At 41.5% G+C, this 27,316-nt stretch overlaps 1 protein-coding gene across 2 annotated transcripts in view; it reads right to left on the minus strand.

Annotated features, from left to right (window-relative positions):
- KATNA1 (katanin catalytic subunit A1) overlaps window positions 1-27,316 on the minus strand; it is a 53,225-nt gene that overhangs the window by 25,465 nt on the left and 444 nt on the right. The window contains exons 1-2 of one of the 2 annotated variants that reach the window (XM_040350598.1): window positions 11,824-11,913; window positions 4,338-4,361 (exon numbers count right to left, since the gene is read on the minus strand). Coding sequence is in view for 1 of the 2 variants with exons in the window: in XM_040350597.1 (XP_040206531.1) it covers window positions 11,824-11,982 (159 nt within the window). In the remaining variant the exon portion in view is untranslated. Of the gene's footprint in view, window positions 1-4,337; window positions 4,362-11,823; window positions 11,991-27,316 lie in introns of those variants that run through there. The other variant, XM_040350597.1, reaches the window with a different exon arrangement.

Raw genomic sequence — 27,316 nt, forward strand, 5'->3', positions numbered from 1 at the left:
TGGATCGATGGATGTAGTAGCATTCTCAATGAACTCTCAAGGTGCTCATCAGATACTTTGGGGAAAAAAAATAAAAAAAAATGTTTAAAGTACGTTTACCCTTGTGTTGGGTCTTAGGCCACAAGCGGCTCGTAAGCTGTCGGTTAGACACCACTGCTTTAAAGTGTAGGCTCAGTTTTAAAAAAAAAAATAATAATAATAATCTTGATCCTACCCATCATATACAAGATAAATAACTTCTGATTTTTTTTCCCAAACCTTTAATGTGACCTATAGTCTGTGCAATTAAAAAAAAAAAAAAAAAAAAACTGAAATCTTTAAAAGAGGGGGGGGGGGTGGGGACAACACACACACACACACACACACACACACACACGTTGCGTCAATATACACAGCCTTAAAATACCCTTTTGATTTTACATTTGATTTGGCAGTTTTTCACAGGGGTGTGTAGACTTTTTATAGCCACTGTATATACACTGTAAAGTCATGCATAACGTATAACCCATGTTGACTTTGTGATTTCAATCAGAATTTAGCACTTTCAATCTTTTATTCAACAAAAATTAATTTAATAGTGTACTTTGGAAAAAAAGTACACCCTTGGTGTTAAAGCTGGCATTGCCCCATGTAGCAGAAATTAATTCTTGTAAGACATTTAGTAAAAGCCTCCAACATTGACTTCAAAACGTTTTACCACTTGCATGAACTGCCCATTTCCAAAATCATCCTATTCATTTTCTATGACAATCAAGAGCTTTGATTAGAGCAGTCACACAATTATTTTTACAACTTATAGCAATTGTGGATACTCAGCATGCCCTGAGATCTTACTGGAAGGGAAATGTTTTTAGCCTTGCCCAGCACCAAAAGTAAGTGAAGGAGAAGGCAAGTATATTTAATGACTTTTTTGTCATTTAAAGCAGCCATTGTTGGAGATTGAGGACCTGCTATATTAACCAGACCTTTGCTGCGTCGCTTCCAGAGTTGTTGTAGCTTCGACCGATGCAGTACAATAATTACGGTATGAAAACTCTCTCTATATTCTTGAAAGTTTGCTTTGGTATATTTTGTATTAAATTAATACTGCTGTTGCAACTATTAAAGAGCCCATAAGTTACTGGTATTAAACAGGAGGAAAATATAAAAAAAAAGTTACATCCAGCACTTGTCTGAACACGTGAATATATATAAAAAACAGAATCACATTCCAAAACAGCATGTGCATTCCCTAAGCAATTATGTATAGCAATATGCCACTTAAGGGAAGTGGAATGTTACATGCATAAGACATTAATAACCAATGTGTATGGAACAATGTTTTGAATTCTTTTAGCATACCAGAAGATGATAAATCAAGGATGCATCACATGACACATCAACATCAGTTGTGATACAACTTCAATGAACAATGTGACCTGAACTCAAAAAGTGATGATCTGCTAATTTATTGGGAACATTTAGAATTGGTATTTTACTTAAAGTAGCTGTAAACTCTTACATACATGTACATGTGGTCTTCTCTTTTTTTACAGCAGTTTAAAGTCCAGAATTTATTAAGTTGTCTAAGCGGTCAGAAAAAGGGGGGCGGAGAGCTGAAATTACACTATGCAGAGCTCAGTGAGCTGATAGGAGGGAAAGGATACACCCCCATTCACACAGCTCACAGGAACAGAGTTGAGGCTATCAGCTGGAGCTCCCATCTTTTTTCTATTGGTGTCAGGAAATCTTGCAGATAGCAGAGGAATGAAGCAGCAGATGGAAATCGCACTCAGTGCTCGTATTCAAGACAAGTACACACTACAAAAAGGGAAATGCTTTGTTCATGAGCAATAAAGTAAAGCCTCGTAGACATGATCGGATTTTCGGACAGGAATTGCGTGTTGACAGCCTGTTGGCGGAAAATCCGACAGTTTGTACGCTCCATCGGACAATTGTCAGATTTTCCGCAGACAGATGTTGGATGGCAGGCTTTAAAATTTTCCCTGGACAATAGTCTGTTGTCAGATTTTCCGATCGTGTGTACACAATCCGTTGAACAAAAGTTCAAAGTACAAACACACATGCTCGGAAGCAATGCTCACCAAAACATAACATTAGCAGAAGGTGCCCAAAGTGTGGCGCTAAAGAGCTGAAAAAACACGTAGTAAGTCACTACGCTAGTGTTAGTTGGCCGACAATTCTTTGCCGTTTGTATGCAAGACACAATTCCTGGTCAACTCCCTTCGGACAAAAGTCTGACACTTTCTTCGCGGAAAATCCGATCGTGTGTAGGAGGCTAAAGTGCTACAACTCCAAAATCCTATAAGGATAGACAGGATGAGATGAAGACATCTTTGCCCGGACTCACGCACTTAATGTCCAAAATCCAATGACTAAGGCCTATTGTAGGAGGCTGAAACATCTTGATTTTTAGGAATCGATTCCTTTTTATGGTTTGTTGGATTAAATGAAGTACAGGTAATCCATTTTCATGGCAAGACAGCCTGGTATAAGATTTTTACTCCCTTCATGCTTTGTTCATATTTTTGTCTGAGGTTTATGATCACTTTAGGCAGTACCCCAATTGTGCCTTTAGTTTGGTATGCCCTTTGAACACTGCCCGAAGTGGTACAGTTAGGACAGTATATATCCAGGGATGATTACCCAGAACAGACTTTTTGCAGTCCAGGAATTCCCTTGTGCATACTGACCTCAACGCAAAGTACCACTAGGTGCACTGTTCAGCATTCAACAGAATGCCTGCAGCAAGGCTGGACAGCACACCTGTACCCTCCGCACAGCTACGTTTTTATTTTTACCCCCTTTTAAAGAATTCAGTTGGTTTTATTTGAATTGCACATATTTTAGGTCCCAAAAAGGTAGAAAATTTCATTAGTGAAGGCAGTTTGAGGTACGCTTTGGGTCAGTGTCATGCTGTGTCACTTGCCTTTTTAATTTGGTATGCAGCCATTGGTTGAAGTGCCCCTGGACGACGTCACATATGACGAAACGTGCGTAGGGAGGAGCGGCGTGCTGACATCACCGCAACGACTCATGGAAGTCCCGGAAGCTATGGGCTGTGGAAATAAGCCAGCCGGCTTTATCCATTTGAGACGCTTTTTATCCATCTACCAAATGTGAGTGAATTTGTCTTTTTTTTTTTTACTTAATAAATTTTATCGTACTGGATTACGCTATGGGCTGTTTTATTTTCTTCCATTCAGATCTATGCTATTGCTGAGCGGATGATTGTCAGATCTCATCGAGATATATGCATCAGCTAGTGGAAGGATACTACAGCGAGCCACCATTGTTTGGGCTAGGTTGTGAACCTCAAGCGTATGTGATCTCCTAACACGAGATCTATACATTTGGTAAGCGACAGTATTATCATTGGTGGAGGAATTTCTTTCTGAGAAGAGCACTATTCTGGAGGTGTATTGCATGTGTTCACGCATATCTACATTGGATAGGTCTCAATTGGAGAGACCATCAACTCTAATTGTTTGGACTTTCACTATAGTTTAAACATTGCATTTGTCATCACTCTTTTTTTGTGTTCACTGTGTCACATTATGTGTGTTATGAGACTCAGTTTATTATCAGTGGAGTTCTCCCCATATCATTTGACACTTTATTCATCAATATTAACTGTTAATTTATTGTGTTGCACTTTCTATTAATATGTGATTTTTTTTTTCTTACACATTTTTTTGTTCATTCGTGTGAACAAGAGTTAGTTATCACTCAGAACATTATTCTGCAGCGCAGCTATTTTTTCTTCCATGTAGCCATTGATGTTGCTCATTCAAAGCACAGCAAATAGTCTAAAATATTCATAAATTACTGTCCCACACTTTCAACAAATATTATGTCACAAAAACATGTGTGTACATGAAAATGTTTTACAACTGGCATTGCTGTCTAATATTACCCATCAATAAAACATTAAAGAATTAGTGTACTGAAAAGCATGGAAATCCTTTTAACTTGTTAGACCTGTTATGGTTTATGAGTTTCTCTTTGACGCAGGCTGTCAAACAAATTACAAAAGAGCCAGGAATCTATGGAAATCAAACCCACTATGAAAGAAACTGGCAGACTGGTCATATAACAAGGTGCAATATTGTACCTCAATCCCAAATAAAAAAAAAAAAAAAAAAAAGAAAAAAAAAAGGAGGGGGGGGGGGTGAAGATTTCAGAAATGCCAGATTTTCAAACAAAAGTATCTTAAAAAAAAAAAAAAGAAGTCAAGTTAAATAAAATATGCACTATTGCTGGTCAGAGGAGATTAAAAATAAACAGTCATTCAGCATGCGCACACACACACACCACAAAAGATAATGGGCTCTTACCTATATCCTCAAACTCCAATGAAGCTGTGTTAAAGGACAGAAAAATCACTCTATTTAGTTACTACTTGCATTCCTTCTTGGAATGAACACATGTGTGCGCACAGTAATTTCACCAAAGTCTGAATTCTGCATTCTATTTTCATGATGTTATATATATATTATACATGGTTATTTAGATGCTGTTAGACTTACATGAATGCAGGGTGCCACTTCTCCATTGTCTATTTTACTTGTCTAATAGTGTGAACTATGGCTTCAGGAGAAGTAAGGCAGGGCAGCAGAAATATGTTGCAAGGAATGCTAGATAAGTCCCATCACTCATATCCCCCCACAGTATAAGCATTATGCAGAAGGATTCATACAGAAAAAAAGCATCATCAGATAAGAGCAACAATGCAAGGGGTTTATTTTTCTAGTCTAATAAAAATCCTACAACTGCATTAATATTTCCTGGATCTAAAGTCAAAACAGGTATTGCATGCAATGGTAAAAACACCTATTGAAGACCCATCCCTTTGGAAAGTATTTTCTTTACTAAATGTCCAGGAGTACAAATTAGGAAGCAAGAGCAAATACCTTTTAGTCAGTGGAATGTGGAATTATTCAGCCTCAAAAGCAGAAAGTACTTTCAGTTTGATTTCAGCAGTTTAGCTCAAGCAATATTCACGGTACAAAGGGCATAAGGCGCAACCTATCCCAGTAGTAGTGGCGGTGATCTCTCACAGGCAGGGAAGATTTTCACTAGAAGCAGGCGCCTGCAGATATTGTGCTAAATAACATTTCCAATAACAAATCTGTATGGTGCTGTATTCCATAAAAAAAAAAAAAAAAAGTATGTGCAGATACTACAGTTTCTGGATTTCAGCTGGGTTTTTAAATGAGAAATGTTGGCATCCAGTTAGGTGCAAATGTTTTTCAATCAGAATCCCAAAAATATCCAGAATTGTAATTATATTTCCCATCAGACCTTGTACGGCTTTTACTTTAGATCACACCCCTCCCGACCTGTGAGCATCTAGGTCAGGGGTCTCCAAACTTTTTAAACAAAGGGCCAGTTTAGTGTCCTTCGGACTTTGCAGGGGCCGAACTGTGGCAAGTGTAAGTAAACATAGCCCCATCATTAGTTTTAACATTTTTGGTTTTAGCAGGAAGAATAGTGTCCCATGGTCGGGATCAATGGAAGGAATAGTGCACCATGGTTGGTAACAATGGAAGCGATAGTATCACTTTAACAGTGTCAGTGGGAGGAATAGTGCCCCACCGTTTGTCTCAGCAGGAGTAGTACCCCATCGATGGTGTCAGTGGGACAAATAGTGTCCTATTAATGGTGTCAGTGTGAGAAATGGTGCCTCATCCTTGGTGTCAGTTGGAGGAATAATGTCCTAAGGGCCAGATAAAGGCAAGCAAAGGGCCGCATCTGGCCCCTGGGCCACAGTTTGGAGACCACCGATTTAGGTGCACGAGCGTGATTTTAGTGCCCGCTGTTCATCTCCCAGCCAGCTTCTAATCATCATGACTTCTGGATTACCAATGGACATTACCAGGAGCACAGCACACAATACAGTCTTCAAGGAGTGCTGCAAAACAAATGCAGCACTCAACCCTTAGGCCCTATTAACACCCAAGCGTTTTGTAGCTTGAAGCCTCAAGCTACAAAATGCTGGAGGGAAAAAAAAAATCAATTACCGTATTTATCGGCGTATAACACGCACCCTAACTTTAAGAGGGAAGTTTTAGGGGAAAAAACTTTCCACAGCCCCATGCGTATAACACACAGGCCCAGTTTACCCTCTATATCCAGGGTAAATAAGTGAGTGCTATAAGTCAATAAATACAGTATTCTCTATGGAGATGGTTTACACCTCCTCTCCAAAACGCCTGAAGCTCAAACAAACAAGTTCTGGGATTTTTTTTTTGTTGCCAGATTTGGAAGTTTTTCTGCTTTTTACATTGGTCACCTTTTGACCTGTACAAAATCGTGTCAAATGTGCGACTTTCTGCCTGAAAATGCTATGCTCAGGTGTGAATGGGGCCTTAGTGCCCTTTCACACCAAACACAGCTGGATGCATTTTGAACTGCACTCCAGATGTATAGACTGTCCAAAATCAAGGTAATCCTATGGGCATAGTTCACATCATTGCAGTTCAGAAAAAAAAATTCAATAAAACAAAGTAGAGCGTGCTGCATTTTTCTGCATCGCAAATGCAGGGAATGCGCTAGTAGCGCGCTTCAAATGCATAGTGCCCCTTTAAGCCAAGCCCAAAAAAGTATAGAAAAGTTTGCAGTGCTAAGCGCAGTGAAAAATGCATTCAAGCCTGCGTCAAATTCATGCAAACATGCAGTCAAAAACCGCACAGTTATATGCAGCAGTATTGGAGCAATATTGGTATTTTACAGCGGCTTAATTTCACCACCCATCAATTAGCATAGCCTCTATTTTCACAGTAACATATAACCCAGCTATTTAAAACATAAGATTATGTGCATTTTAAACTTTAGGTTAGAGAAAATAATTGCAGTAAGGTACAGAAATCTACTTCAGATTAGCAGGATTTTGTATTTACTGTTAAATCCTTTTCTCAGAGCTCATTAACTTTTATAGTTCAGAAAAAAATTCTGGTTTCTTTTTTAAGTTCATTAAGGAACACAGGATTCATGTATTTAAAAAGACAATTGGGATGTCCAAAAGAAATTCAACTGAGGGCCAACAGTAACAATACACCAACATATCAATGCAGGACTGGGGAGCTGCCTGAACGACCTTATGACCTTAAAATTCACCTGGTAAAACAGAGAATGTCTGTACAGAAGCCTTGCAAATCTGGGAACTAGTTGCCCAATGCCGAAATGCCCAAAAGGCACTCACAAAAGCTAGCAGAGTGACTTAACAGAGAAGGGTGAAACCCGACCCCAAGCTTGAATCCTGTTCTGTCTGAACTAGTGAAGAGATCTGGCATGTTTAAATCCTAGTCCAAACTCATCTGAATGAGCCTGACAGGAAGTAGTCACCGGTACTGAGCCAATCATCTGCAGCCAGGGCATTCATCCACCCCACAGCCACATGTATACTCACTTATTGACCCAGAACAACGACCACTTACTGGCAGGATCAGTCAGGTGGGTTCAGACTACGATCCAAACACGCCTAAGCTCATCACGATTCTGAACCACCAAGCAATGTGAGCGAGAAGCTGGTTCCCTGTTACAGGGGCCATCAGGATTGACAAAAAAGTCACTAATTAGGAAGGAAGGAGGTTCTAGGCCTCAGCACCACCTTATCCTTGTGCAACACTAAACAGGGTCCTTTACAGGAAAAGGCTGCCAGCTTAGACACACAACTCGAAGACATAACAAGCAAAGAAACTTTGTGGGTGAGGGTAGAAAAGGGAATATACTTGATGGGTTAAAAAAAAAAAAAAAAAGGTCTTTGAAAAACAGAGAATCAGATTCAAATCCCAAAGAGAAGCTTGGCAAGAAATACAATGTACAGAAGTCTTGACCAATGAATGGAGGCCTATCTGTCTTTGAAATAAGATCAGGAGGACTGAGATTTGCCCCCTTAAAAATGGTACTTGGAGCCAAATGCTGATCCAGGCCAGGTTGCAAAAATATTAGGTTTCTTCTTACTAAGAATTTTCTGGGGTGAAAGTCTTTCACCATGCGAAATGCACCTTCTATGTGTAGACTTTACAAGAAGTAGACTTCATAGCCTTTAACAGCCATGCCGTTAATGCTGAACTAATGTTCTACTGTGACGAACAGCAAGCAGGCGGGATCTTATTGCCTAAGAGACATGCAAAGTCTCTTCTGCAATGTAGTTGTTGGGTGGCTCTGTGTACATCGCTGGCACAGTCCCTTTATGCTAGGATAATGGCCTCCTGTACATGTACAGGAAGTGACATCCTGCACCTGCCAATGAAGACCTGCACCCTGGAGATGCCCACATGGGAAGGGAACCTTTAGTTCCACTTTAAACCCAGTGTATTGAAAACAGGAGACCCAGTCAATCTAAAAGAGCCCACATAAGCCTGAGCCAGTTCAGATCCTGCATAACAGACGAGGAAGGGGTTTTACAAAAGGAAAGGTGCAGATCAGCCTGTACCGATCTCAAAAAGTTACCAGAGCTTTCACTGCTTCCGCCAGATCTTTGCATCTGGAAACAAACCCGTCTAGTTTGTTGTTGAACTTGGGGACCAGGAGATCCACATCCAAGGCCCGTTCCTGTGGCACAAGTCCTGAAACACGAAGAGCGTAGAGACCTTTCACCCAGGACCAGCTGCTGCTGGCTGAGTTTGTCTGCCTGACAATTTCTTATACTTGTAATGTAAATAACTGAAAAGGCTGGAATGTGAAGTTCTGCCCAGACTGGAATCCTTTGCTACCTCTCTTGCTGTAGTTAGACTTTTGGTAATTTCCTCATGTTTGGTATACACCACTGCTGCGACATTGTCCAAATAGATCCTTATCAGATGCCACTCCAATTGGGGCCTCCAGCTTTGCAGGGAGAATCGAGTTTCTCAGAGCTCTAAAATACTTTAATGCTGCCATCCATTGTTTGGATCTTCCAACAGTTGGGGGAGGAAGGATTTCCCCATCTCCAGAGCTGGATTCCTGAGACTGAACCAATTTGTCCCAGGATGACAAAATGTTATGTTATAGGGGTCTGGAGTGGAACGGAGAAAACAGAACTGCCTCAAAGATGACCACCTTCAATCCCCATACTCTCATGCAGAATCGCAGAGTTGGATGGCGCCTAGACTGTCTTTTTTTGGGGGGGGTAGAGAAACTAGCTCGAGCTGTGCCTAGGACAAGACAAGATATTCCAAGCATGGTGTCAATTCCAGCCCTGACATCTGAAAGTTCAGCATCCAATAGAACCTTTATAAGGTCTGTACTGTCCACATCACATTGTGGGTCAGTATTTGTGCTGACTGTTCCCTCAGTGGGAGATCATTCAAGTATCCCACAATGGAAATGTCTTGGGAGCATAGTAAGGGTGCAGAAAACAAACCAAATGGTATGGCTACAAACAAAAGTGTTGTGCGCCTACTGCCAAATGGAGGTAGGGATAATGCACTGAAAATTGGGGACATACAAGTACATATCCTTTATATCCGCAGAGGCTAGAAAGTCTTCCTGATGGAGGGAGGCTATGACAGACTTGGTGGTTTCCATTCAAAATTGGAAGACTGTAAATTGAGACAAATTAAAGCCTTCGGATCCAAAATGTCTTTTTTTTTTTTTTTAAACAGTGAAAAAGGACATAGTAAAAACCTTAATGCCCCATGTACACTGCTGCTGCTAAACGGACATTCAGAGGCAGTTGGTGCTTTTTTCAACTGCCCCTGAACTCATTCAATGTTATCTTATGTGTACATGTACACAGGTTCGTTTTCTGCCGTTTTTAGTCAATTTTGTATATAGGCATTGTTTCGAAGGCAAAAAGAGGAGTTCAGATGCCCACATTTCTGACGTTTTAGATGCCAAGCGCGACTAAATGCGGTAACCCGTGTTTCGTTTATAGGCGTTTTTGGCCATTTAAAAAAAAGAAAAAAAAAATTCAAATGCTTCTAGGACACAAACGTGGCTAAACCTGGCATGTATATGCGGCTACTGACGTTTTTAGACACTGGTTTCTAGCTGTCAAGCGTTAAATCGTCCTGTGTACATGAAGCCTAAAACTTTCTCCATTGGAACAATGGCAATAACTACTTGGCTGAAAAGGTCTGAAAGAGCGGCATGGAGCTCTGCTAGCAGCGTTCTTTTTGTCCACTAAATTAACACTATTTTAGTTGACTACAATACGACTAAAATGGCATTTTAGTCAAAAGATTATGATTACAACTAAATCGAATTTTGAGGTCAAACATAACACTGCATTACCACATAAGAATAAGTAGGGGGCATACACTGAGCTTCTGAAAGAAAAAAAAAAAAAAAAAAAAGCTATTCTAAATTTTTCTTCTTAATATTTAATGTTGGGAATATATTCAAGTAATATGTGCAATGGCCTTACAGCCAATAGGATTTACAGTTTTTTGGCTTTTTCTGTATTTTAAAGTTGAACTTCTGTTTGTCAAAAAGAAATAGGTTTGTTTATGAAACTTGTTTTAATTATAAAGACGTTATATCTCACATAGGATAAGTCTGTTTCTGTAGTGCACATTCAAACCTTAATACCATAACATGTTATTGCATTTCTACTCCAGGCATATACAATGAGTTTTGCAATTCTAGAGAAATGCTTAAATAATGCATTACAATTTAACTAAACTCATTCGATTTTAGTTGACAAAAACGACTAAAACAATGTTAGTTTTAGTCATTTTTTTTATTTATTCAAGAGCCAAGTGCCTAAGGCCCCTTTCACACTGGGGCGGGAGGCGTGGTATAGCCCCGCTAAAAATAGCGGCGCTATACAGTCGGAATCGCCGCGGGATTCGCCGCTAGCGGTGCGGTATTAACCCCCCGCTAGCGGCCGATAAAGGGTTAATACCGCCCGCAATGTGCCTTGCGGGCGGTATTACTGCGGTTTCCCATTGTTAAAGGAGTGGTATACATACCGCTCCTCTCACCGCTCCAAAGATGCTGCTTGCAGGAGATTTTTTTATCTCCTGCCAGCGCATCACATTGAGGTTTCTGGGCAGGAGTTTTTCAGGCGGTATAGCAGCGCTATTTTTAGCGCTGTGCCGCCTGAAAAACTCCTCAGTGTGAAAGGGGTCTAAAGGTCACATTCTAGGCAGGCACTGCCTAGAACTGCAGGCATTCCAGTGAAGTCCAAGAATGGCCTACAAAGCTATTACTAAGTATACACAGATCCAAGTAGCTGCCTAAAGAGGCCAGCTCAACAGAATGTTGACAAAGTCTTGATCGAAGAAAAGAGAAAAAAATAAAAATTAAGAGGGGAATAGATTGGTACAAGTTATTTATTTTTCAGAAAAGACATCCATTCTCCTAAGACACTAGCAAAGAAATGGATGCATGCTGGGAGTAGAAGCTATATCTGGCTGGCCAATGCCTTTTGTTTGCCAGTGTCCAATTCCTCCTTTAGGAAGCAATATAACAAGGGAGAGGACAGGAGGGCTTCACAGTGACTGATCGCTGTGGTAGCCTCCGATTAGCTACCACAGTGATCAGGTGACCTCAAATTGGGAGTTCTAAGTCCCGATCATTAGAACGGGCCCGGGGCTCTCTGAGAGACCCCCAGTCTTGGTGCTGGAAGTGCGCTGCCAGCACAAAGGGAGGTACGCAAATATACGGCCCCATGGCAAACAGCCCAGTGCAGTGGGACCGCATGTGAAAGTCTTTAATACAGTTTACAGTAATTTAAAGGACCATAAAATGCTATTAACTAGATCTATGTGCCAAAATTCAACACGAAATATCAAATGCCTGACTTTGGACCAGATTACATCAAACTAATGCAAATGTCTACTCTAAAACCTTAATGCGCAAATTCAAACATTAGATATAAAGATGTCTTACCTGTTGCCATTTCTGCTGTAGGAAGGTGTCCTTAACATACAAATATTTGCTCATTTGGTCCAATACACCCTGATAGTAAACCAAGGCAGAATCATAGTTGCCCAGAAGAGCATATTCACGTGCCAGTTTCACATTCTCGCTTATCATAAGGAGACTCATTTTGATTACTGGAAAACAAATATACATATATATATTATTGTAACTTTTCTCCAAGTCATTAAAAAAAAAAAAAAAATAATATATATTATACAGGGAGTGCAGAATTATTAGGCAAATTAGTATTTTGACCACATCATCCTCTTTATGCATGTTGTCTTACTCCAAGCTGTATAGGCTCGAAAGCCTACTACCAATTAAGCATATTAGGTGATGTGCATCTCTGTAGTGAGAATGTGTGTGGTCTAATGACATCAACACCCTATATCAGGTGTGCATAATTATTAGGCAACTTTCTTTCCTTTGGCAAAATGGGTCAAAAGAAGGACTTGACAGGCTCAGAAAAGTCAAAAATAGTGAGATATCTTGCAGAGGGATGCAGCACTCTTAAAATTGCAAAGCTTCTGAAGCGTGATCATCGAACAATCAAGCGTTTCATTCAAAATAGTCAACAGGGTCGCAAGAAGCGTGTGGAAAAACCAAGGCGCAAAATAACTGCCCATGAACTGAGAAAAGTCAAGCGTGCAGCTGCCAAGATGCCACATGCCACCAGTTTGGCCATATTTCAGAGCTGCAACATCACTGGAGTGCCCAAAAGCACAAGGTGTGCAATACTCAGAGACATAGCCAAGGTAAGAAAGGCTGAAAGACGACCACCACTGAACAAGACACACAAGCTGAAACGTCAAGACTGGGCCTAGAAATATCTCAAGAATGATTTTTCTAAGGTTTTATGGACTGATGAAATGAGAGTGAGTCTTGATGGGCCAGATGGATGGGCCCGTGGCTGGATTGGTAAAGGGCAGAGAGCTCCAGTCCGACTCAGACGCCAGCAAAGTGGAGGTGGAGTACTGGTTTGGGCTGGTATCATCAAAGATGAGCTTGTGGGGCCTTTTCGGATTGAGGATGGAGTCAAGCTCAACTCCCAGTCCTACTGCCAGTTTCTGGAAGACACCTTCTTCAAGCAGTGGTACAGGAAGAAGTCTGCATCCTTCAAGAAAAACATGATTTTCATGCAGGACAATGCTCCATCACACGCGTCCAAGTACTCCACAGTGTGGCTGGCAAGAAAGGGTATAAAAGAAGAAAAACTAATGACATGGCCTCCTTGTTCACCTGATCTGAACCCCATTGAGAACCTGTGGTCCATCATCAAATGTGAGATTTACAAGGAGGGAAAACAGTACACCTCTCTGAACAGTGTCTGGGAGGCTGTGGTTGCTGCTGCACGCAATGCTGATGGTGAACAGATCAAAACACTGACAGAATCCATGGATGGCAGGCTTTTGAGTGTCCTTGCAAAGAAAGGTGGCTATATTGGTCACTGATTTGTTTTTGAATGTCAGAAATGTATATTTGTGAATGTTGAGATGTTATATTGGTTTCACTGGTAAAAATAAATAATTGAAATGGGTATATATTTTTTTTTTGTTAAGTTGCCTAATAATTATGCACAGTAATAGTCACCTGCACACACAGATATCCCCCTAAAATAGCTAAAACTAAAAACAAACTAAAAACTACTTCCAAAAATATTCAGCTTTGATATTAATGAGTTTTTTGGGTTCATTGAGAACATGGTTGTTGTTCAATAATAAAATTAATCCTCAAAAATACAACTTGCCTAATAATTCTGCACTATATATATATATATATATATATATATATATATATATATATATATATATATATATATATATATATAGATATATATATATATATATATATATATATATATATATATATATATATATATATATATATATACATACATACATATACATACACACATACATACATACATGCATACATACATACATATGTATGTATGTATGTATGTATGCATGTATGTATGTATGTATGCATGTGATAGATACCACACACACACACACACACACACACACAGGGATTCCACCAGGTTATTAGAGTACTGACAACATAATGAGTTACTTTTGAAGTGGGCTCCACTTTAACTTCTGAAGTTGGTTACACCCTCACTCCTGGGGTGCCATCAAGATACTTCTGCCTCCCTAGTGAATTAAGATTCTGTGTGATGAAGCGGCACTGAGAGACGCTACTTGGGCACCCACCCAGTGGGTCTGCCCAATACAGAATCTGACTTTGGCTGTTAAATAGAAAAACATTTCACACAAGCAGTTGTCAATGTACCCAAAACTGAACGTTATTAGCAGCTGAAAACATACTACCTGAGCATCTCTGGTAATTTTGCAGGATGAGAGATTTTAGCATTTGTAGGAGTTTTTGTGAGTATCTGAGCCCTGAGCATTTGTTTAAAAATATTTCTTAGCCAATAGAAAGCTAGTTATTAGGGGGGGGAAAAAAAAACGCAATAAGCTTTTTATGTGCATTTTTCAAACATCTGTGAAGTTTTCAGGCACTTCCATTAAAATTCTACTGGGACCGAAAATGTTAAACTACGCTTAAACCTGTTGCCACAACCCTCAGAATAGGTAGTATTTACCTATTCTGAGGGTGCTCCTTTCCGGTCACGTGACTAGGCTGAAAATAAATATCACATGTGATATCCCCATACCCAGGAGTAGCAAAATGTGTTTTTGGTTGCAATTCCAAGCATGTCCATGGTTATATATTAAAAATATCTTACTGTTTTTGTTGTTTTATGTGCAAAACTCAATAAAAATATCTTTAAAAAAAAATAAAATAATAATATCTTGTTAACCACCTCAATACAGGGCACTTTCACCCCCTTCCTTGCCCATGCCATTTTTCAGCGCTGTCACACTTTCAATGTACCCAAATGAATTTGCCCACCATTTTTTCCCACAAATAGAGCTTTCTTTTGGTGGTATTTGATCACCTCTGCGGTTTTTATTTTTTGCACTATAAACAAAAGAGCAATCATTTTGAAAAAAAAAGCTATATTTTGTACTTGTTGCTATAATAAATATCCCCAATTTAAAAAAATAAAATAAAATATATATATATATATATATATATATATATATATATATATATATATATATATATATATATATATATATATATATATATATATATACACATACAGTGAGGAAAATAAGTATTTGAACACCCTGCTATTTTGCAAGTTCTCCCACTTGGAAATCATGGAGGGGTCTGAAATTGTCATCGTAGGTGCATGTCCACTGTGAGAGACATAATCAAAAAAAAAAAAATCCAGAAATCACAATTTATGATTTTTTAACTATTTATTTGTATGATACAGCTGCAAATAAGTATTTGAACACCTGTCTATCAGCTAGAATTCTGACCCTCAAAGACCTGTTAGTCTGCCTTTAAAATGTCCACCTCCACTCCATTTATTATCCTAAATTAGATGCACCTGTTTGAGGTCATTAGCTGCATAAAGACACCTGTCCACCCCATACAATCAGTAAGAATCCAACTACTAACCTGGCCAAGACCAAAGAGCTGTCCAAAGACACTAGAGACAAAATTGTACACCTCCACAAGGCTGGAAAGGGCTACGGGGAAATTGCCAAGCAGCTTGGTGAAAAAAGGTCTACTGTTGGAGCAATCATTATAAAATGGAAGAAGCTAAACATGACTGTCAATCTCCCTCGGACTGGGGCTCCATGCAAAATCTCACCTCGTGGGGTCTCAATGATCCTAAGAAAGGTGAGAAATCAGCCCAGGACTACACGGGAGGAGCTGGTCAATGACCTGAAAAGAGCTGGGACCACCGTTTCCAAGGTTACTGTTGGTAATACACTAAGACGTCATGGTTTGAAATCATGCATGGCACGGAAGGTTCCCCTGCTTAAACCAGCACATGTCAAGGCCCGTTTTAAGTTTGCCAATGACCATTTGGATGATCCAGAGGAGTCATGGGAGAAAGTCATGTGGTCAGATGAGACCAAAATAGAACTTTTTGGTCATAATTCCACTAACCGTGTTTGGAGGAAGAAGAATGATGAGTACCATCCCAAGAACACCATCCCTACTGTGAAGCATGGGGGTGGTAGCATCATGCTTTGGGGGTGTTTTTCTGCACATGGGACAGGGCGACTGCACTGTATTAAGGAGAGGATGACCGGGGCCATGTATTGCGAGATTTTGGGCAACAACCTCCTTCCCTCAGTTAGAGCTTTGAAGATGGGTCGAGGCTGGGTCTTCCAACATGACAATGACCCGAAGCACACAGCCAGGATAACCAAGGAGTGGCTCTGTAAGAAGCATATCAAGGTTCTGGCGTGGCCTAGCCAGTCTCCAGACCTAAACCCAATAGAGAATCTTTGGAGGGAGCTCAAACTCCGTGTTTCTCAGCGACAGCCCAGAAACCTGACTGATCTAGAGAAGATCTGTGTGGAGGAGTGGGCCAAAATCCCTCCTCCAGTGTGTGCAAACCTGGTGAAAAACTACAAGAAACGTTTGACCTCTGTAATTGCAAACAAAGGCTACTGTACCAAATATTAACATTGATTTTCTCAGGTGTTCAAATACTTATTTGCAGCTGTATCATACAAATAAATAGTTAAAAAAAATCATACATTGTGATTTCTGGATTTTATTTTTTTGATTATGTCTCTCACAGTGGACATGCACCTACGATAACAATTTCAGACCCCTCCATGATTTCCAAGTGGGAGAACTTGCAAAATAGCAGGGTGTTCAAATACTTATTTTCCTCACTGTATATATATATATATAATATATATATATATATATATATATATAATTTCCTCAGTGTCGGCCGATATGTATTCTTCTACATATTATTGGTAAAAAAAATAAAATAAAAATTGCAGTTCGCCTCGGGAAGGCGAAGACGTTGTATGGTGTCCGCCCAGAACGAGCCCTATATCGTCCCGCTGTCATATGACAGTAGGCTAGTGGTTAATTGACAACTGTGTGTAAAACGAAAAAAAAAAACACTATCAAACGACTCCTTGTGCATTCGGCATTCGCTTTCCAAAATGTAGTCATTTTGTGGGTGCTTCCAATGTCCTGGGGCCCCAGAGCATCGAAAGGTGCAGTGAGGAAATTAGACGAGTGATCTATGCCACTAGAAAGCCTCAAGGTGCTCTTTGGATTTCTGGCCTCTATGTGGCTAGACTGGAAAAAGTCTCACACATGGTATCACAGTACGAAGAAAAAGTGGAATAATGTGTTTTGAGGTGTAACCGTATGTCAATGCTGTGTGTGAGATGCGAGATTAAATGTTTTTAAATAGCAACTTTGTGCAAAAAAAGAAAATAAATTACTTTACCAATTTGCCTCAGCATGCCTATTAATACCTTGGGACAGTCTACTTTCCCAAAAAAAAAAAATGGGGGGGTTGTTGGGGTATTGGTAGTATCCTTATATTTTAGGACCTCAAGAAATTAGATTAGCCGTCAGATCAGGATTTTGGCAGTATTTAAACACCACTTTTTTTTCTGCTAGGTTAAGGAAAATAAGCCCTGTTTTTTTTTTTTTTGTTATAAAATTCTTCAAATAAATGGCAATGTATTTTGATACATTTCTCACACACACACAAAATCGCAGGCCTGCGGCAGGCGGTAATTGAGGCCGCGGCTTTGCGGCCTTCTGCAGGCCTAAGCTTCCTTCTGTGATCTGGCGCCATCTTGTGGTGGCCGTTGACATGACAAGTAAACCTGCCATTCTAGTGTGTTTTTCACTGTGTTTTCACTGCCATCTCCTTCCCTCCAATTAGAGCCCCCAAACATTCTAACACCCTAGAGAATAAAATGGCGGCCATTGCAATACATTCTGTCACACCGTACTTGCGCAGCGGTCTTACAGTCGCACTTTTTTGGGGAAAAAATACACTCTTTTTAATAAAAAAATAAGACAACCGTAAAGTTAACCCAATTTTGTTTTACATTGTAAAAGATAATGTTACGCCGAGTAAATTGATACCAAACATGTCACGCTTCAAAATTGCGTCCGCTCGTGGAATGCCGACAAACTTTTAGCCTTTAAAATCTCCATAGGCGACATTTTAAAAATTCTACAGATTGCATGCTTTGAGTAACAGAGGAGGTCTAGGGCTAGAATTATTGCTCTCGCAAATTGCGGCCATACCTCACATGTGTGATTTGAACACCGTTTACATATGCGGGCGCTGCTCATGTATGTGTTCGCATCTGCGCGCAAGCTCGTCGGGACGGGGTGCGTTTTCTGGCTCCTAACTTTTTTAGCTGGCTCCTAGATTCCAAGCAAATTTGTCAACCCCTGGTGTATGTGTATATAATTAAGTTTGGGTATAGTGTTGCTGGTGTCATTCAAAGCGTGACAGCACAAAAACACAGTATGCAAAAGTACTATTCACTGGCCCTCTAATGGTAGTACAGCCCTGCGCTTTAGGATAACTCACAAAGTCCAAGACAATTAAAATTCTGTCCAAATAAAACACAATAAAACAATAAAAAAGCAGCTGCTTAAAATCTAAAAGTCACTTTGTAAAAGCAGAATAATTAAAACAGCCCGCACAGAGCTTGTCAATAGTCCTGCAGCAGCGCTGCAAACTCCTGGTTTGATAGGAAAAATTACTAGTGTAGGATGGCCAGATCAGATGTAGCCAAAGTATGTGCTCCAATCACCAGAAAGGACAATCACCACGTGGGGGGGATATAGGGTCCCCTTCGGGGGAAACACTCACCAGACGGTTTCTTTTAAATAGCGTTTCAATATATATCTCCTTGCATGCTGCCCTTAGATGTTGAAATCTGCATACCCCTCTCACTTCTGGATCACCGTTTTGTCCTGTCTGGTGATTGGAGCACATACTTTGGCTACATCAAGCACAAAAAACACAGCCTGAACTGGAAAGGGGGGGTGAAACGATCTGGTCTTGAAGTAGTAAACAGACTGTAGCTTTGCTAAAACATTATCACCAAAACGGTTGGTAACAATCCTCCACAAAACACTCAGTTCTTTCTCTGTAACATGGTAACCTTTATAATGAAATCTATTCAAACAACAAAAAAATAAAACAAAACAGTTGTACACATAAAAATGGCCTGCTTATGACCTAAAATAGCAGTATAATTCTTCAAGCAATCACACAATTCTATATGAAAGTAGCACGACAAGTAAAAGCCGTGCACACAAATAATGTCTTTGTTTGCATGACAGCACATGTGTAACTCCTTTATGCACCTCTCCCATAAAACATGCACAAACAGGATCAGGAAGGTATCCATACAGGATGCTTACAATGATGCTGACCCACCTATGTAAAAGTAAACACAGAAGAAAAATACGAGTGCCAACAATTACATCACACTTTACAGATACAGCAGGTCTGTATTCATAAAGCCAAAATCAATCATAAGGATTCTTCTGCTAAAAGGATTACTTCACCTTCATATCAGCCTCCTGAAATCCTGATTTACTACATTAGAGTGCTTCTTTTACAGAAGAAAAAAAAAAATATGCTTGTAAGTTGTATTTATTGCTTTTGACATAACAAATACATACAAGGTCCGACGGGCCACACACAAAAATAAACGATGTACATTTCTTCAGCATTGGCTCTTACCTCCTCCTTCTGGTCCTCACTCAGTGATAGGAACAATACAATTAGAAGGCCACCAACTCTCAGTAACAATCAATATTTCGTATAAACATGTCAAGCAGTTACAAACATAATAACTCCTGCTGCAGGTGCATTCTATTGGGTGCCACTCAATCCGCCACCGTAATTTCACTGTTCATCCAACTGCCCCAGACCTTATCAAATGCCCCTGCTAATGTATGTAGCTTTGTAAGGAGATCCAGCCCTATTAACCACGCCCTTCCACGTTGATACAGATGGAGGATTAAAGCGAGGGTTCACCCTAAAAAAAAAAAATCTAACATTGCATGGAGCCGACCTATGAGACCGACAGTATGCTGTTTTTTCTTTTTGCGTACATACCATTTTAGGGCTATTTTCACCCCCGTCTTCCCCGCGGGAGTGGGCGTTCCTAATCACAGGCTGTGATTGACGTGCTTCCGACCGGCGCATACTGCGCGTCACGAGTTGCCGAAAGAAGCCAAACGTCGGTGCGGCTCTATACAGCGCCTGCGCACCGACATTCGGCTTCTTTCGGCAACTCGTGACGCGCAGTATGCGCCGGTCGGAAGCACATCAATCACAGCCTGTGATTAGGAACACCCACTCCCGCGGGAAAGCCAGGGATGAAAATAGCCCTAAAATGGTATGTACGCAAGAAGAAAAAAAAAACACACACAACAACAGCATACTGTCGGTCTCATAGGTCGGCTCCATGCAAATGTTAGAATATTTTTTAGGGTGAACCCCCGCTTTAAGCTTTTTCCATTATAGCACTATCATTTTCCTGGCGTAATAGATTAGAATCGTCAGCATAGTATGAGTCACTCTCTTTGGAGCTAGATTATCTACCAGTCCCAAAAGGCACACCTCTATCGTGGGCTGTATGTGAATGGCGGTTACTTCAGCTATGCATTCTGTAACCCCCCTTCCAGAAAACTTGGATGGCCGAGCAATTCCAAAAGATATGCATGAAATCGGCAGTGAGGGAACAGCACCAACAGCAACCAGGTGACTGGGTAGGGAATATCTTAGCCAGCCTAGCTGGAGTAATATATATGCGATGTAAATATTAAATTGAATAAGATGGTCCCTGGCAGAGACCAATCTGGTAAAATGAATGTCCCAAATATCATCCCAGTCATCCCCGTCCATCTGGGGGGGGAGGGGGGGGGGGAAACACACCTCACCCCACGCCGCCCTACACTTTACAAGGAGATCTCCTTCCTCTTCGAACAACTGCTTATATTATGTAGACACAGCCTTGTCCAAAGTGTCCTCTCTCAGTAAAGACTCTAAACCTCAAATTTTCAGGGTAATAACACCATCTCCAAAATGGGCATTGTATGCATGTCTTAGGTGAAGATAATGAAATGAGTGTTGGGCAAATTAAACTTCGTTTTCAGGGCATCAAACTGTAGGAGTTTCCCACCACCCACTATGTCTTTCATAGTCTTAATACTAAATTTAGTCCAGATGATCGGATCAGGGAACTCACTGAAGTGTGCTGACTTGGGATTCTTCCAAAGTGATGTGTGAGGAGAAATCTCAGAGGCACTACCCATCCTGGTCACTGCTACCCATGCCCTACAAGCTGCACACATGGATATTGTGAGCCTAAACGGAGCCCTGATACCCCGATGCGGGAGATGCGTCAGTGCCTCATAAGAGCCAACAACAGCCGGCTCTAGTGTATTGGTAGTGTCAGCATGTCTGTTTTCATCAGATCTTACCCGATCCGATCCGCATGGACGGATGGGGACGTGCCCCCCATACGTCTGTTTTTAGCGGATCGGATAGGGTCGGATGTCAGCGGACATGTCTCCGCTGACATCCGACGCTCCATAGGGATGCATGGAGTGGCCGTTCAGGTCCGCCGTCAAAACTGACAGGCGGACCCAAACGGTCCATCCTGAAGAACACCAACACTGTCAACAAAATAACCTCTGCTTATAACTGTTGGGGTGGTGGCCATTATGTATGGACCTGTCGTGCCAGGGTCTGCAAATGTCCATCTCACCTGTTGACCAGTCATCCGTGCCAACTTGGCCTTTGTGGCACAGTATCAGATACCACTTAAACCAAAGTCACAAAGCAGTTTCTCATTGCTGTGCGATATTCTGCAGTGGTTCATCCAGCAAGGTCATGAGAGCAGGCAAATTATTTTGGCAGCTTATGCTGCCAAAAACAAGATCGCTAGTGTGACATGGCCCCAAGGTCTGTACACATCAAAAAACATTGTAGAAAATGCTACATACTGTACATAAGCACCTGGGTACCAGATTGTTACATTTTGAGAAGATACCGTAATGACCATGATGTGAAAAGTTACAGACCAAGATGTAACAATTCAAGGTCCAGTCAAAGCATCTTCCACAACACAGAATTCGCTCACATACAGTACGTCCAGTCCTCAAATATATGTTTTTCAAAAGAAATAATAAGACGTGTGTTTAGGCCAACTAATCACATTGTTTCTTTTTTAAATCACATTAAATTCAGCCTGGGATCTGGCTAATAGTTATGGACAACAGATGCCAGCCTAACAGTAATGGGACATTGAATCATCTGAGCCACTAAAGCTAAACTTCTCCAAAAAGAAAAACAGCTATAGGTTTAAGGCTGGGTTCACACTACGGTTTTCCCGTCCGTCAGCCGCATACGATTTATATGAAAAACCGTATGCGGCTGAAACGGACGGGAACGTATGGCACCGCACATATGTGCGTTTTCCATTGACATTAATGTTAAAGGAAAACGTATGCGTTTGCCATACTGTTTTAAAAACGACCGCAAAACCGTGGTTGAACACGGTTTTGCGTACGTTTAAAAAACGTTTTGCCAGCAAATCGTACGCACCCGGATGCATCTGAGTGCATACGATTTGCAATGCATTGTCTATCTCTACGTTTTCCCGTCCGGGCCCGTACGTTTTCAATACTGAAATCGTATGCGGCTGACGGACGGGAAAACCGTAGTGTGAACCCAGCCTAATCTAGATGCATGAATCACAATGGATAATTGCTTAAAGCGGAGTTCCACCCAAAAGGGGAACTTCCGCTTAATCCACTCCTTGCCCCATTACATGCCACATTTGGCATGCAATTGTTTTGGGGAGGGGGGGGAGTGCGGGCTTCAGGAGTGGGACATCCTGTTCCACTTCCTCCTTCCGCCCAGGGACCACTAAGGCGGCACATCATATCGCCTTTTGGCGGCCCCTCCCTGTAGGCGATCGCCTGGGACACGTGACAGGTCCCAGGCGATCGCCTGTCCAATCAGATAGCGCAGCGCCACTCGCGTATGCGCAAGCGAGTGCCCGGCCGTGAAGCCGAAAGCTGTCACGGCCGGGTGCCCACAGTAACAATGAGGACGCCAGCCGGAGAGGAGCGGAGCTCCGGGCGGCGCGTCGCTGGACCAGGTGAGTGTATGTTTATTAAAAGCCAGCAGCTACACTTTTTGTAGCTGCTGGTTTTTAATAAACATTAAAAATGCCCGGAACTCCCCTTTAAAGCGTTTGTTCCTGTAAAGCAGGGATATGCAATTAGCAGACCTCCAGCTGTTGCAGAAGTACAAGTCCCAAGAGTCATAGCAAGACTGACAGTCACAAGTATGAACCCAGAGGCATGATGGGACTTTTGGTTTTAGTTTTGCAACAGCTTGAGGTCCGCCAATTGCATATCCCTGCTGTAAAGCATTATATACAGCATAGTGCTGTATAATTTGGACCACTGCAACACCTAAAAATGTCACTTTTTAAATATAAATACCCCTGTAATACACAAGCTTAATGTATTCTAGTAAAGTTAGTCTGTAAACTAAGGTCCGTTTTTGTTAGGTTGTTACAGCATTTAGACACTTTATAAAATAGAAATTGACTGGGGCCATCTTACGTGTGGGCATCATGAAGCCAGACTGTATGACTTCCTGGATTTCAGCCTTGCAGATCTCGCACATGCTCAGTACTGCACAAGCAATGTAATAGTTTTCAGACACATGATTCTTCGAGACTGGGGAGTGCACAGACTCCTGGAAAGTTACACCCACTACATTCCCAGGAGTCTGTGCGGTGAAGCTTAAGCACCTAGGTGCAGGAAGAGGAAAGATTAACTATTCTGCCTAGCAACAACACTTTGAAGTCATCTAAAAAAAAAAAAAAAAATTCTTAAAAAGGACTAATGACATTTTTTTAAAACTACTGATGTAATGTTATATTTATGGGTGAAACTCCACTTTAACAACCACTTTAAGGCCTCATGCACGCTGGATGTTATAAAAACGCCAGTAACTTTGCAGTGAGTTTTTCAACGGTTGTCATTGTGTTTTTTCTTTAATGGGATCAAAAATGTTAAAAACCGCTGGTGAGCCCCGTTTGAGCATTTTTCAGCATCAGCATTTTTTACAGCTGAAAAACTCCTCTCAGAACCCACTAGTTTTGGGGGGGCTACAGTCAAAAACAGTTTATAACACCTGTGTGTGCATGTTTTTTTTTTTTTTTTGGACACAAAATAGAATGGATGAAACATGTCAGGTTTTTTTGCTTTTTTTTTTTTAACCATCCATGTCTTATTGAGAATTACTGCATCTTAAAACAGTGGTAAACTCTAAAAATAAAAAAATTCCCCCTGCAAGGCAATATCATAATGTACTAGTATGCACGACATACTATTACATTATTAAAACTAAATCCTCCAGTGGCATGCTGTCACCACTGCAGTCTTCACCTGGTCTTTCTTCCAAGTTCACGAACCCGGGCTGTCTGACTGGCTGAGCCACGATGACATCACTTCCGCGGCACACAGATCTGAAGGAATGGCAGGGACATGCTGTTCCTTCAGAGTGCATGCGCTGCCGCTGGCTAGAATATCTCCTAAATGGTGTACATTTAGATATTCATTTGACCTACGAGTAAGCTTTATTATAAGATTTAACCTGTAGGTAAAAAATAAAAGCAGAGAGTTCACTACCATTTTAATCACTTTCTCTACTGTAGACAAAAGGAAGAGGAGATCTCTCAAAAAGAAAGAAAATCCTCCCTTAAAAGCAGAATTCCAGCTTACATCTAACTAACCTTAAAGTGGGTGTAAACCCGATTCATGAAATTTAAGCTGGGCACATGTATCTGCAGTGTTTTATTATCTCTCCTCAAAGACTTAAGTCCCATAGCTTTCTCCTGCTGTTCTTCCGTTAGCAGTTCTCCAACAACTAGGGTAAAACCAGCCTGAATTTTGTGTCAGGGAGGGTACTATAAATAGATTGGCAGAGAGATGGTCTATTCACAGCACAGCTCTGCCTATGTGGAGGGGAGTGTGTGCCTTTCTTGCAATCAGCTGTCTCACAGTGTATGGTAAGCTCAATGTCTGGCTACGAAATAGCTTTCGAACAAGGAGGAGATCAGATTGAAACTCAAATCTCCTTTCTTCTCCAGAAACTGAATAGATTATTAAAGAAAAAAATCATCCCTATTTTGGGACATCAGATCTTTCGATCGATGTGCCTAGGACAGGGTTTGACAAATTCGCTTGGAATCTAGGAGCCAGCTAAAAAAGTTAGGAGCCAGAAAACGCGCCCCGTCCCAACGAGCTTGCGCGCAGAAGCGAACACATACGTGAGTAGCGCCCGCATATGTAAACGGTGTTCAAACCACACGTGAGGTATCGCCGCGATTGGTAGAGCGAGAGCAATAATTCTAGCCCTGGAACTCCTCTGTAACTCAAAACATGCAACCTGTAGATTTTTTTAAACGTCGCTTATGAAGATTTTAAAGGGTAAAAGTTTGTCGGCATTCCACGAGCGGACGCAATTTTGAAGCGTGACATGTTGGGTATGAATTTACTCGGCGTAACATTATCTTTCATGATATTAAAAAAAATGGGGATAACTTTACTGTTGTCTTATTTTTTTATTAAAAAAAGTATTTTTTCCCAAACAAAGTGCGCTTGTAAGACCGCTGCGCAAATACGGTGTGACAGAAAGTATTGCAACAACCGCCATTTTATTCTCTAGGGTGTTAGAGTTACCGGTAATTGAGGCCTTCTGCAGGCCTAAGCGTCGCCGGGCACCAGGTCGATATTTCTTGTCGCAATTGCGCCCGGGCGCCTGGATTTTGTCGAGCCCTGCCTTAGTCATTCTGCCACCAATTAAGACCCATTCACACCATCCAGTACATGTGGCAGCAATGTGTGTAGTATGCAAGTACTGTGTAGTGGAGCACCATAGGAAATGTAGTTCCAAAACATCTGGGGTGCCAAAGTTTGCCATCACTGGTCTAAGCCATCCAGGACACTCGTACTGATTGGCTGAGCCACAGCAGTGGTGCCATTGGCTCCCGCAGCTGTCAACGTCAGCTAGCCAATCAGGGGAGAGAGGGGCAGGGCTCCATGTCTGAATGTACACAACTCGGGTGCCCTCAAGCTGCTGGCTGTGGAGGCATTTGATAGGAGGGAGGGGCCAGGGGCAGCAAAGGAGGGACCCAAGAAGAGGAGGATCTGGGCTGCTCTGTGTAAAACTAACTGCACAGATGAGTTAAAGTGGAGGTTCACCCAAAAAATAAACATTACATTCAGCCGAGTTGTCCTAATGAGAATCGGCTGTTTTTTTCCCCCGTACATACCTTTTTTTCCATCGCTGCTTCCGGGTATGTCTCCTCTGGGACTGGGCGTTCCTATCTGATTGACAGGCTTTCGACCGTCGCATACTACGCGTCACGAGTTGCCGAAAAAAGCCGAACGTCGGTGCGCAGGCGCCGTATAGAGCCGCACCAACGTTCGGCTTCTTTCGGCAACTCGTGCCGCGTAGTATGCGACGGTCGGAAGCCTGTCAATCAGATAGGAACGCCCAGTCCCGGAGGAGACATACCCGGAAGCGGCGGTGAAATACGGTATGTACGGAAGAAAAAAAAAAAACAGCCAATTGTCATTAGGACAACTCGGCTGAATATAATGTTAAAAATGTATTTTTGGGTGAACCCCCGCTTTAAAGGGGTGGTTCACCCTAAAAACTACTTTTTTTTATTAGACTGGCCCCCCACATTACAATACAATTAAGGCTATTAGTTTTTTTTTCATGCTGTACATACCTTCGTACAGCTATTCACCCGTGGCATCCGGGTTGCGAGTCCCGCGGGAGTGGGCGTTCCTAACATGTCTGTGATTGACATTTTGACCAAAAACGAGCTCCCCCCGTCGCGTAAGCCGCGTCACGGTTGGCGAAAGGAGCCGAACGGCGAGTCGGCGCTATACTGCGCATGCGCATCGCCGTTCGGCTCCTTTCGCCAATCGTGACGCGGCTTACGCGACGGGGGGGGAGCTCGTTTTTGGTCAAAATGTCAATCACAGACATGTTAGGAACGCCCACTCCCGCGGGACCCGCAACCCCCGAAGCCACGGGTGAATATGCTGTACGAAGGTATGTACAGCATGAAAAAAAAACTAATAGCCTTAATCGTATTGTAATGTGGGGGGCCAGTCTAATAAAAAAAAAGTCGTTTTTAGGGTGAACCACCCCTTTAAGTATAACAACATGTTTGTTTTTGTTTTTTCCACACCCACAACTTTACAATCACTTTAACACAAACAATAAAAACAGGTGAGATTTTGCTGCAGCTTGATTGCCCACTGAAAGCATAACAAAACAGCTGGAAGGAGGGGGGGTCGCACAAAGGCAGCAAATATAATGCAGTTTGACAGGTGGCACTGTCTGTCAAACATGCCCAGTGAAGTCAATGAGACCATGCCACAACCACTTGTCTCACATCTGCAGTGTGTTGGTTCCATAGATAAATAATAAAAAACAGCATTTAGAAAAAGCTGTGTAAAC

This window comes from Rana temporaria, chromosome 4, assembly GCF_905171775.1.
Source record: "Rana temporaria chromosome 4, aRanTem1.1, whole genome shotgun sequence".
In the NCBI taxonomy this organism is placed as follows: Eukaryota; Metazoa; Chordata; class Amphibia; order Anura; family Ranidae; genus Rana; species Rana temporaria.